At 42.5% G+C, this 12,497-nt stretch overlaps 1 protein-coding gene across 7 annotated transcripts in view; it reads right to left on the minus strand.

Annotated features, from left to right (window-relative positions):
• The window catches only part of LOC118358882 (myomegalin-like), a 140,708-nt gene that overhangs the window by 23,782 nt on the left and 104,429 nt on the right, over window positions 1-12,497 (minus strand). For 6 of the 7 annotated variants that reach the window (XM_052480141.1, XM_052480142.1, XM_052480140.1 and 3 more), the window contains 7 exons: window positions 12,168-12,334; window positions 10,842-11,211; window positions 10,561-10,750; window positions 10,327-10,443; window positions 9,627-10,137; window positions 9,153-9,400; window positions 8,233-8,287 (listed from right to left, as the gene is read on the minus strand). In XM_052480141.1, coding sequence (XP_052336101.1) covers window positions 8,233-8,287; window positions 9,153-9,400; window positions 9,627-10,137; window positions 10,327-10,443; window positions 10,561-10,750; window positions 10,842-11,211; window positions 12,168-12,334 — 1,658 coding nt within the window. The remainder of the gene's footprint in view (window positions 1-8,232; window positions 8,288-9,152; window positions 9,401-9,626; window positions 10,138-10,326; window positions 10,444-10,560; window positions 10,751-10,841; window positions 11,212-12,167; window positions 12,335-12,497) is intronic. The other variant, XM_052480139.1, reaches the window with a different exon arrangement.

Consider the following 12,497-nt stretch of genomic DNA (forward strand, 5'->3'; position numbering starts at 1 on the left):
ACACCATGGGACCACGCAGCCGTCATACTGCTCGGGAAGGAGACACATTCTGTCTCCTAGAGATGAACGCACTTTGGTGTGAAAAGTGAAAATCAATCCCTTAACAGCAGCAAAGGACCTTGTGAAGATGCTGGAGGAAACAGATACAAAAGTATCTATATCCACAGTAAAACAAGTCCTATATCGACAAAACCTGAAAGGCCGCTCAGCAAGGAAGAAGCCACTGCTCCAAAACCGCCATGAGAGACCCAGACTACGGTTTGCAACTGCACATGGGTACAAAGATCGTACTTTTTGGAGAAATGTCCTCTGGTCTGGTGAAACAAACATAGAACTGTTTGGCCATAATGACCATCGTTATGTTTGGAGGAAAAAGGGGGAGGCTTGCAAGCCGAAGAACACCATCCCAACCATGAAGCACGGGGGAGGCAACATCATGTTGTGGGGGTGCTTTACTGCAGGGGGGACTGGTGCACTTCACAAAATAAAGTTTTGGGGCACCACCAGTACAGAGCTTGCTCAGGAATGGCAGCAGGCAGGTGCATTCATAAGGAATGTGGAAATAATGTGAAAAAGCAGAATAAACAGGGGTTATACACAGCCGGAGTTTGGCTTTCGGAAGCAAAAAAAGAGAATTGGACGCGCAGGAAAAAAGGTTAAATCTGACTAGACTCGAGAAACGCTGCCCTCCGCTCCCGCAGATGAAAAAGTTAACCAATTGGGTGGAGGTGAGGGTAACAAACTATATCTTCCTCGATTATACCAACAATACAGAGATAATCCAGTCGACGAAATAGTGTTTGTAAGAATACAGCTGCAGGAGCTACCTGTGAAATTACCACCCATGTATGTGGATCCCGCTGAAGCCGAGGGAGGTATAATGGAGATAGAGAAGGGAATAAAGTCGAGAAAAGTGGATAAGGTGAGTCAAAAGAAAAATATAAAATGTTTTAATTGTAATGAAATTGGACATTTCGCCCAGGAGCGTAACACTCCCTGCAAACGTTGTCAACAAAGTTGTAATTTAACTGTGGGAAAGGTCAGAGGCGACAATCGGGTAAAAAAAAAAGGAAGGAATCATAACTGAGGAAAACTTTGGGTCGTTAAATTAGGGCTATTTTCTGTTGTCCAGAGGCCGGAGTTACAAATTTAAACAGAGAAGATGGGTCTATTTGCGGAGAATCTTAGTCAGTTCCAGTGTAGGTAGTATAGTGGTGAGTGGCAATCCACGGTTCGGTTCCCAGCCGAGGCGGTTAACTAAAACTGATATTAGATTGTAATTCACTTATTTGCATGTTTTGCCGGAACAATACGGTCGCCAGTGTGTCTGAATTAACTGAACGTTTATTATGTGTTTTTAGATTGAATTGAAAAAAAAAGAAGGCATTAAAAATAATGGCGAGACAATTTCGAGGTAATACGCTATTTTGCCCAAAATGATCTGGTGGAATAATGTATTGAGATGGGAGTCGTATTTAAATAAATGTATCATAGAAGAGAAAGTCACCTAAAGTTAAATGTAGGGAATAACGGAGAGATACGATACAATTTCGTGCTATCCGGATGTTATAGCTATTTATGAATCGACTGACATACGATAAATTTAAGCACAAAACATGGTAAGAATAGTTTAATCGTAAAAAGTTGTGATTGTTTTTCCGAGTATTGATTTTTGGTTAGGTAACGCCAGGGAATTCGGACTAGAAGTTAACGTATTCTAAAAAAACTATCTGTTTTTCTTTACGGGGAACAAGTATATGTCTTATCTTAAAGGGACAGTGCATGTTTATCACAGTGGTTTGAGGGTATGGCAGTGTATAAAATATTTTGGGACGACAATTTGAAGATAGACTGAATGAGTTACATGAAACATCGAGAGATTTAAAACAAACGATGTGAAGGGATTATCAGAATTATTGGGTTTCGTTGTAGTAATAAAACTTCGGGTTAAGGAGATTTCCCTGTTCCCAGTGACAAGGTATTTTAAATGAGTACACTCACATATGGATTATTATGAGTTTTAATTAGACAAGTGAATAACGTATTGGGAATAGTCGTAATTAAAATACTAAGTCAAAGACGAGACTAGATCAAAATGAATTCTAAATAATAACGAAGAGACAATTACGATTTATACCCATCGAAATGTTTTATAAAATTAGCCAATTTAGAGATATTGGTTGGGGTGATAAATTATTATTCAAGATTCGAACAGATGTGATAAATTAGGTTTGGTTTATCTTTATTTACAATTCATTGAAAGTCGATACGAATTGGGATGAGGTTGAGCGCTTGATGATGACGTCACTAGCAAAGCACTATTGGTCGCCACGGAAATTCCGTTGTGAATGGGGGTAACGGAGAAAATTGTTTGTCTGTTAGAAGGAAAATGTGTGCATTAGTTTCGAGTCACTTTTCAGAAGTTGATCAAAATTACAAAATAAAAGTAATTTGAGAGTCGCCAGGATAGTCAGGAAAGATGCTAAAAACTAGCAGCTGATACGTTAGGTCGGCATCATAAGATTTGTGGCATTTATTTGGATTGTATTAGGCTATGGGAGAGGGAGACTGGATGTCGTAATCGTAAAACATTGTGACAATGGATTCTGATGGTTGTCGATTCCAGGTTTGATTGTTTATGTAACAGCAGTGAATTTGAGCACTGTTTCCATTGTGTGGAACCATGTTAGGATATTTACAGTTTGAAAAGCAACCTCTATAGAAAAACATAACTGCATATGTTTCGGGAAATTAGCTAGGTTGAATTTGGCTATTCGAGCTTTGCCCCTGATACGTAGACATCCGTAACAGGGGCAAGAGGGGTTTTTTTTTCTTGAGGAACTAACAGATGTGAACGTGAGTCTCTGAGTAGTTTTGCCATCTGAAACATTACAGTAGTGAGTTTTCGTATAGTTTGTTTTTAGCTGATAAAAGTGGTTTGTTTATTTGTTTACTGGTTATAGTCAATTTTAGGGTTTGATTTAACTTAGTTAAACATTGTGTTCTGGCGTGTTTAGGTAGGATTCTTGTTCCGGGACAGATGGGAGTTACCTAAAATAAGTAAATTAAAAGGAGCCATGGGAGAATGCGAATGCATATTTATTAAATATCTGGGATTAAATTACGGATTTATTACACTGAGAAATGTACGACATTTGCGGCAGAGGGAAAAATTAATACATTGGATAATAATTTAAGTGGATGTTCATTTAAGTAAACATATACATAGACAATGTTTAAAACTTATGATTTATGATTTGAGTCAAAGGGGAATTATCATTAGGTTTAGTTATAGTTCACTTATTGAGTTTCTAAATCGAAGTAGCATAGTGAATGCTATTTAGGCGTGTTGTGTCTCACTTTTAGAAGCCCTTTGGGATTATAATCTTCGGGAGAGTGGGGGAGAGAGCGGCCATAAACGACCAAATTGAAAAAGGTCTGGAAGTCTTGATTATCCATTAAGGTTTGCAAATATATACACATAAAACAATTGTTAGAACTATTTGTTTTAGTGCAAGGGTATTTTAAAGAGGCACGCTCACATATGGAACCTTATGAGTTTTTTATTTTATGGGTTTTAATTACACAGGTGATTATTTTTATTTTAAGGATAAAGGGTTCTTTAATATGTCTAATATGGTATGGAACATGACAAAAAAAAGGGTGGTATGACCTTTTGACCTTATCGTGGCTATCTTTTGGGGTCTGATCAGCCCCGGGGAGAGCCATTTGTATAATGAATTGTGGTCAGTTGGGTTACTAATTTTAAGGTAAATTAGTTATAATGGAGTGTTAGTTTGGGGTTTAGAATTATTGTTTGAATCACTGAAGCTGATTTACAATATTACCTGTGAAGTTTTTGAATAGGCTATTATGGATTTGATACGACAACAGAAAATAGTTATATTTATCATTGAGAATAAATAGGGGTGATAAATTACTGTAGATAAGGTATTCCATGATATTGTCAGATAGAATACTGAGGATCCCTGAAATAAAGAGCTTGTAAAGTGTAGAAAGGATTTTGATATGGTTAGCATTTGTTCAGGCTCTGGTTAACCATTAGGAGGTCTTCTAAATATTATTAAATTTGACAGGAATATAGGTCATCTGTGGTGATTTAGGATTATTGTAAGGATTAAGATAGATTGATTAAGGAAATGTAAGGACTTTAGAGATGGCCACTTCTAGCCCAAAAAAACAATGATTTTAGATAGTCAAACAGTGAGACGCTTAGTGGCATTTTGAGAGATAGGAGAGAAAGGAATTACTGTTTAAATCGGTAAATATATATATTTAAGAACATATATAAATAGCACAGATACTTCTTAAACTAGATAAGCCACTGGACAGAGAATTGATACAGGATTGGGATGAATGGATGCCCAAGGGAGAATTGGACATACATGATAATGTCAGAAAAAGTCATTATTTAGGGTATATAAGGTTGTTTGTTACCTGGGCAGAGCCAGGTATCAAAATGGGGTGGGTAAGTTAGTGCCTATTGGATAAGAAACTAATACAAAATAAATAAATAAACATTTAGCTAACAATTAGGCATATAAGTTAAAGATATAATCAGATAAATCAGATAAAAAAGTCACTCAATCCAGTCCCAGAGGTTTGTTGGGGGGACCATACCAAGGACTCCTGGTGACAGCTAGCTGAAAGAGCTACCCGGATTCATATCGCACGGCGGGAGGGTAAGACACTATGACACTATCGAACAATAAACAGTGTTCGAGAGGAGAACTGGAATTAACAGAATTCCGGGGGCCATCTCTCGAATTAAGTAAACCTCCCTGTCTTTTCATCCCTGTTTTTGTTCATAGAAGTGAAGATGTGTCTGGCTCTTGCTAAGTGATGTGTTCTCGGGGAGAGGGTGGGGCTTCACATGGAAGCTGTTCGTCTGAGCTGTTTTATCGTGGGTGACATATTCCTGATACAGCACGTCCTACTTGAGTATGCGGAGAGTGGTAATTTGACCTATGGTTTAGAAGATGAGGATTTTGTTCCAAAATAAGTATAAGAGATCCCTAGATCTGGGTAGACAGGAAGTTAGAGTAGAGTGAAGGTGAGAGTTTTTGATTGTAATCAGGAAAGAGGGATGTAATTGCATAAAGATACGCCTAACCCTTTAAACAGAAATGAAGGAGGATCTAGGGTTGTGGTATTGGATATGACCAGGTCTTGGTCGACACCCTAGTACGGTTCTGGGTAGAGGAGTTTAGGCCGGTATGGTAAAGCTGTTCATGAATGCAGGAATGCCAGATAATGTGCAGGGCTGACATCAGGTGGTTGTGTGGGGGAATGATTTTATGGGCAGGATCATGTGTCATTGTACATTTGGGAATGCCTATTCACACTCATTTAACACCGAGACATGAAGTTTAGCCAATTGGGAGAAAAGAGCTACTCCATCCAGGTCTCTTATTGACAAAGTATACATTGATAACATTGGCGTTCCACGGACGTGGACTGGATTAATTATATTTATTATAATCAACAACGCTTTAACAATTATACCAGAGATGCTATTAAAAGTTTTGCAGAACAGACTGAAGCAACCAGCCTGGATGGCTTGGCAGAATAGAATTGCATTAGATTTGTTAATGGCTGAAAAGGGAGAAGTATGCGTGATTATCAGGACCATGTTTGTGCTTACATCTCAAATAACACAGCTCCAGACAAATCAGTGCCCGAATCCTCAGCTGGTTTGACCACCCTGGCTCACGGTTTGGCAGAAAACTCTGGGGTGGATACTTCTGACTAATTGGGTTTTATAGTATGTTGGGAAAATGGGGAAAAAATATTATGATCACTGTATTATGGGCTACATTCACCTGTGTGACTGTTTAGTTTTATGGGGCTGTTGTCTAATTCCCTGTGTATGAGGCCTTATTTCCAGGACTCTGGAGAAATTGATGACAATAGATGGTGCGGTATGGGCCGATTCCAGGTTCTGACCCGTGGAGGACTGAATGCATGTCTACAGAACAAGTGGACAAATCTGGATCTTTTATTTGTGGGGAATTTATATTTGATGAGACCATTTTTTATGTTTAGGGAGGCTAGGTTGTATCCCATCTCAATATTATTTTTTATGAAGATAGTAACGAAAATCCTGATAAGAAGAGTTATGATTCTGATGTAGGGCTGAGAAACAGTTATGGCGAATGCAAGTATGGGGTTTAGGTTTTGGTGATGTTTTGATGACAATAAATATCTCTAATAAAAATAGGCTTTTTAATATTACAATATAACTACATGTGTGATTGGATGTATAATATTTAATCAAAGGGTGGATATGTTAAGGGAATTTTTATCTAAAATGACTAATTATGTATACATTTCAATCAGGATGTACTAATCAGAATACAATTATGGTACTGTATATGTACTAATCAAAATACTAAATGTTACTGTATATGTATGAATTTTCTTTATCTGATCCCAGTACTGAAGTGAACGTGGTCAAGAGTTTAGTAACAATGACAGTCTTTTCATTGGTACAAATGAATCAGAATGGCTAGAATGCTTATCTACACAAGAAAAGCTTGACTCGTAAATTCTATTAAATTGATAGGGAGACGGATGTGGGAAGGCTTGAGACACAGCCTTGGTACTGGAACGGTGGTGTGTGAACGTGGGCAAAAGTAAGAACAATGACGGTCTGTTCCTTTGTACGAATGAATTAACTATCTCCAGATGGCAGGGACGGACTATCTCCAGACTGTCTAGAATGCTTATCTACACTGACTGACCTTGGCTTTAGGCGAGGAGGGAAGGCTTGAACTATAGGGCCTCTCTACCAGTGTCAAGAAGAGATAGAACATTTAGAAAACGCTGACGTCATTTTCAGTTTATAACCTGTGGTAAAATGTGTATGAAGGCAGTACTCTCTTGAATTAAACGCTGTTACCTGACTTTTAAGACCGGGGCTCTGTCCATTCTTATAAAATAAAGGGTCTTACAAAGCCTTTATGCATTGACAGAGTGTTTCATTTTGATTGGGAATTAAAACAGAGGAATTTAGAATTCCTTCAACACTGGGACACTCTGTAATCAGATGCACCCAGATACCAGGGCCATCCAGCAGACAGGCTGACCAGACAGGCCCCGGGCCGTACAGTGTGACCCCACAGACCAGGACAGTCGTTGTAGTTATTCAGAGGTTATTCAGCACCAGTCGACTCTATGAGTACCAAGTCACGAGATGAGCACAGCTCAGGGATGAAGAGATAAAAAACATACAGTACCGTACGAGCTGAAACAGGAATATAATGATTGTCAGGTTCTGTTCATTGTGTTTTTGTCTCTCTCCCTCTCTCATACTCACACACTCCTCCTTCTCCGAGTCTGAACCCAAACACAAGACAGCGCATGTCTTGTCCGCGTCCCACAACACTGTAGCCTGGATGACTGGCTAATTCCCACTCACACACACACACACACACACACACACACACACACACACACACACACACACACACACACACACACACACACACACACACACACACACACACACACGATGGAAAGAAAAAAAGGATGTCTTCTCAGCAACCAAATCCCCCCGTGGTAGTCTGAGGCTGCTGCCACAACGATCAGAGGGAGACGGAGGGAGGGCAGTGGGTTCATCCAATCACAACGCTCCTCTCCAATGATTGTCACCATGGGGCTGGTTAGCAGTGGTGACATCACACATCCCTGACTCAACATGTTTGCCTTAATGCTAATGTTGCTAAAGCTATAAAACCAGCCACCCTACCAGCATGAGGGCGAAGGGACTAGAGAGGTTGAGAAAGAGAGAGGGCAAAGATGATTGAGCGAAAAAAGACAGGCAGAGAAATATAGTGGATAGACTTGGAGATATGTCTCGCAGTAGTTTTCAAAGAGATTACACCCCAACAATAACCGTCACAGTGGTGTATCGGATTGAGATCCGATGTCGTCAGCGACATGAGCAACTCACAGCCAACTGTCCAGTCTGCTGGTCTACCAGTGAGTTAATCAGACTAATTGATTTTCTGCGTGGATCACTGATCAAGTGACAAACCAGAGAGAGAGAGAACCCCAGTGGAGGACAAACATGCCCCCAACAATCAATGTTGAGTTACCAACAATAGCAACCAGAGACAACACTGATACTGATGAAATACTGTTGCATTCATGTCACACTGTTGCAAACACACACATACGCACACAGAAAGCAAATTGGCAGACGCATACCGTATGGCGAGCAGCTCTGTGCCAGTCTTGTCATCATGCATCTCTGGATGATCCCCTGAAGAGAGACATTAGCACTTTATATAAGGAAAATACACATACAAAGTCAAATCAAATCAAATGTATTTATATAGCCCTTCTTACATTCAGCTGATATCTCAAAGTGCTGTACAGAAACCCAGCCTAAAACCCCAAACAGCAAGCAATGGAGGTGTAGAAGCACGGTCACACACACTCATGCTATGTCTTGCTGGGCATGAATGGACATGACTGAGAAATTGTGTTTGCAAATGTCTGTTGTAAGGTGAAAAGATGTTGAAGATTGAGTGTATTAGCTGCCCGTTAGCTCATGGGTATCGTGTAATTAGGGCTGTAACGATTATGTCATTTTGGGTAAGGATTAAATGTCACGCAAATGGCCACGTTTATTGGTATAATCGTCATTTTTGTCGAAAAATGTTTTGAGCTTGTAATGTACCATAAGGCATCTTTGAAAATTAAATACGACATACCTAATGAATAAAATATAGCTTTAGTGACACCCCTGTCTCAAAAACATTTGACCGCGTGCAACTTTTGGAAATCAAGTTTCTCATTCCGACCGTGCCGTTCTGCTCTTAAAATGATTACAAACTTCACCCACTTCATGTCAAAATGTAAAACTGCTATTGGGAAAACTACATCGACATGCAGATTAAGTTAAAACCCCCCTTCTCCTAAAATAAATGTATTAAGACAACTTTGACAAAACACATTTTTTGTTCATGGTCAAATCAAATCAAGGTGATTGTCCATAATTATAGGTTACAATCATTTTGCCAGCGCTATATGTAAATTGTGAACGATTTTGTGTTTTTTTGGGGTCCAGTACGTGCTATTTGTGTGCAATGGTGCACATCTTATGTGTCTATACGTGTGTTCACCTCTCCACTCACGTCCGCTAATCTTGGCGCTGACTCGCTGTGCCAGGGCGCTGCTCTGCGCCAGCTGCTCTCTGAAGCTCTGGCCCATGTAGTAGTCAATGTCATTGGCACGCAGCAGCTCCTCAAAGCCCTTGGTGGTGTCGCCCAGGTGCTGGGTCAGGATGTGGCACACGCCACGCCCCTCTCGCATCCTCTGGCGCAGGTGCGACAGCTCACGGGCCTGCGCCTGTATTAGGGTATCAAACTTCCTGCAAGGAGACAGAGGCGGGAGGAAGAGTCAACATGAGACAGATGAAGAAGGAAGTGCCAATATGAAACCAACTGGTTCCCATGGGTCAGTGGATTGTCTAGCAACAAGCGGATTGTGGATTCCATTCCAACATGGGTCACATATACTGTGTTACTGCAAATTAATCTGCTGTATACGGCATACATTCTAACATGTGGACCAGGGTTAGTGGTAGTGCTACCTACCCAGGCCCAGGCCAGATGGAAGCCTTTCCCTCTGCAGGGAGCCCTGGAGTCCCTGCTTGGGTCCCTTTGCCCTTCCTCAGCTGGTCCTCCAGGGCTCCCACGCGAAACACCAGCTCCTGGAGATCCTTGTCGGGTTTGGGGTGATGTGGGGAGGGCCCTAGACCCCCACCAGACGACTCCCAGCCCTCGTCCTCATCCAGGCCACTCTGGGAGGGCGAGGACTGGAACTGGATGGCCCAATTGACCTTGCGGGGGGTGGAGGGGCCGTTGGAGTGGCCGAAGGGGTCACTGGATGTGGAGAGGGAGCGCAGGCGGCCCTGGAGGCTCCGGATCACCGTCTGGGAGCGGGAGAGTTGCGAGCGCAGGTCCTCAACCAATCGCTGGAGAGATGTGAAGTCATCGGCCTTCGAGATTGATGTTGGAGGACCGGCCTTCCCAGGATGCACAACGCCTGACCACCACTGGGAGCCGCCGCATTCCAGAGAAGTACACATCTCCAGATCGTCAAACTCTGCGGGGAACAGAAACGGAGGGGACGTGGGTTACACAACTGAAATACAGCACTGCCCTCTTGTGGCTTTACTAAACCATAGAAGATGTTTAAATCTCCCGATAACCCTCAAGTATTGCAGAGTACAGCAATACTTTAGTGTAAAAAAAAAATGCTGGCATTTGTAGCGTCAATAGCAACAGTAAGTACCTGGGCTGCTGGTCTCCTCCCTCTCAGCCTCGTTCTCACTGCGACCACACGTCTCATAGCCCATGTCCTGTAGATCCACCTGGACCTGCTTACTGTCCTGCTGCACAGACGTCTCCACTAGAGAAAGAGAGAGAGAGCGATACATTTGAATAATTATCGCATGTAGCATATTGCCGTGTGTGTGATAGACAAACAGTATGTGTGCGTATGTGTGGTGAGGGTGTATTGACTCACTCGGTAGATCTCTGTAGTCTCTGAGCTGCTCCGCCTGAGCCTCCACGGTGGCCTCAGAAACCATGAGTCTCTCCTGCAGCTCATTGCTCTTCAGCCGGAGCCGCACAGCATTCTCAACCATCACTTTTTCTGTGGGGCTCTGCTTCCTGTCTCCAGCTTCTCCTCCTCCTGCCTCCTCCACATCATCGTCCTGCAACACAGGACCAGAGTAATGTACATATTTAGAATGATATTCCTTTCTTGGGGTAATCAGTCGATGGGGCCTCTCACTGTTGACCTACCATACATACAGTAGCACGCGTTACTAGAGTATAATTTGGTGTGATGTCTTCCCCTTCCTTTGTGGAGTGGGACAGCAGGTCTCCCAGGTCCAGAGAGACAGGCCTAGTGCAGTGTCTCTTCCCCAGGCCAGGGTCTCTCAAGGTGGGCCTGGGGGCACAGCGCTTCCCCTGGGACAGACGGTCATCCTCCCAGCCACCAGATAGATCCACCCCACACAGCTGCTCGTCCTCCTCCTCCACATCCAGCTTTTCTTCATCCCCCCCTTCTTCCAGGAATCCCTGTTCATCCCTGGGGTCCGTCTCTGACCGTCTCTCTGTCTGGTGAGACTTCAACTCCGTGTTCTCCATGCGTAGGCTGAAGAGGGCTTTCCTGTGTGAGAGAGAGAAGACAGACACACCTCAACTAGCACCTCTCATATCCACTGCTCGAACCAGGGTGAAAACCACAGGCATTTGTGAACCTAGAAGCTGGGACCTCCGTATGTACACCACAGTAATTGTCAGAAAATACAAAAATAGTTGCATGAACAAGGATATATTTTCGTTCACTTCATTTATTCTCATTCACGTTCATTCATATATACACTGAGTGAACAAAACATCAAGGACACCTGCTCTTCCCATGACATAGACTGACCAGGTGAATCCAGGTGAAAGCTATGATCCCTTATTGATCGTCACTTGTTAAATCCCTTTCAATTGCATGGCTCTTGAACTTCGCCTCTCCCGAGTCCGTAAGGGAGTTGCAGCGATGGGACAAGACTGTAACTACCAATTTGATATCATGAAATTGCAGAGAAAAAGGGGTAAAACGTTATTTTTTTTTTATATATATAAAAAAATAATGTCCACTTCAATCAGTGTAACCAGGTTAAAGAAGGATTTTTAAGCCTTGAGACAATTGAGACACGGATCGTGTATGTGTGCCATTCAGAGGGTGAATGGGCAAGAGAAAATATTTAAGTGCCTTTGAACAAGGTATGGTAGTAGGTGCCAGGCACACCGGTTTGTGTCAAGAGCTGCAACGCTGCTGAGTGTTTCACGCTCAACAGTTGCCCGTGTGTATCAAAAATGGTCCCTCTCCCAAATGACATCGAGCCAACTTGACACAACTGTAGGAAGCAATGGAGTCAACATGGGCCAGCATCCCTGTGGAACGCTTTCGACACCTTGTAGCATCTATGCCCCAATGAAATGAGGCTGTTCTGAGGACAAAAGGGGGGTGCAACTCAATATTAGGAAGGTGTCCTTGATGTTTTGTACACTCAAGTGTATACTGTATCTACATCACGTTTCATAATAACATGTCTGCAGTCGGCGTGTTACCTCATCCTGGTCAGGGAGAAGCCAGACTTCTCCAGCTGAGCCTTGAGCTCCTGCAGCTCTCTCTCCACCACCCTCTTCTGTTGCACTAGCTGCTTCACCTCCACCAGCCCCTGGGCGTCTCCCACTGCCTCTTGGGACAGCTTCCCCTTCCCAGGTCCTCCAGAGTTCTGATTGGAGGAGAGTGGAGAAAACGACAGCGAGAGAACGCTGAGTGTGCAAAATCGCCAGTGTGTTTGGATCACCCAGGCTGATGACTAAAATATGAGTTGTGGTTAGGAAAGATTCAAATGTGACATGATTAAGACAAAATAAACCACTATTTCAATTGTA

The sequence above is a fragment of the Oncorhynchus keta genome, chromosome 26 (assembly GCF_023373465.1).
Source record: "Oncorhynchus keta strain PuntledgeMale-10-30-2019 chromosome 26, Oket_V2, whole genome shotgun sequence".
Taxonomy (NCBI): Eukaryota; Metazoa; Chordata; class Actinopteri; order Salmoniformes; family Salmonidae; genus Oncorhynchus; species Oncorhynchus keta.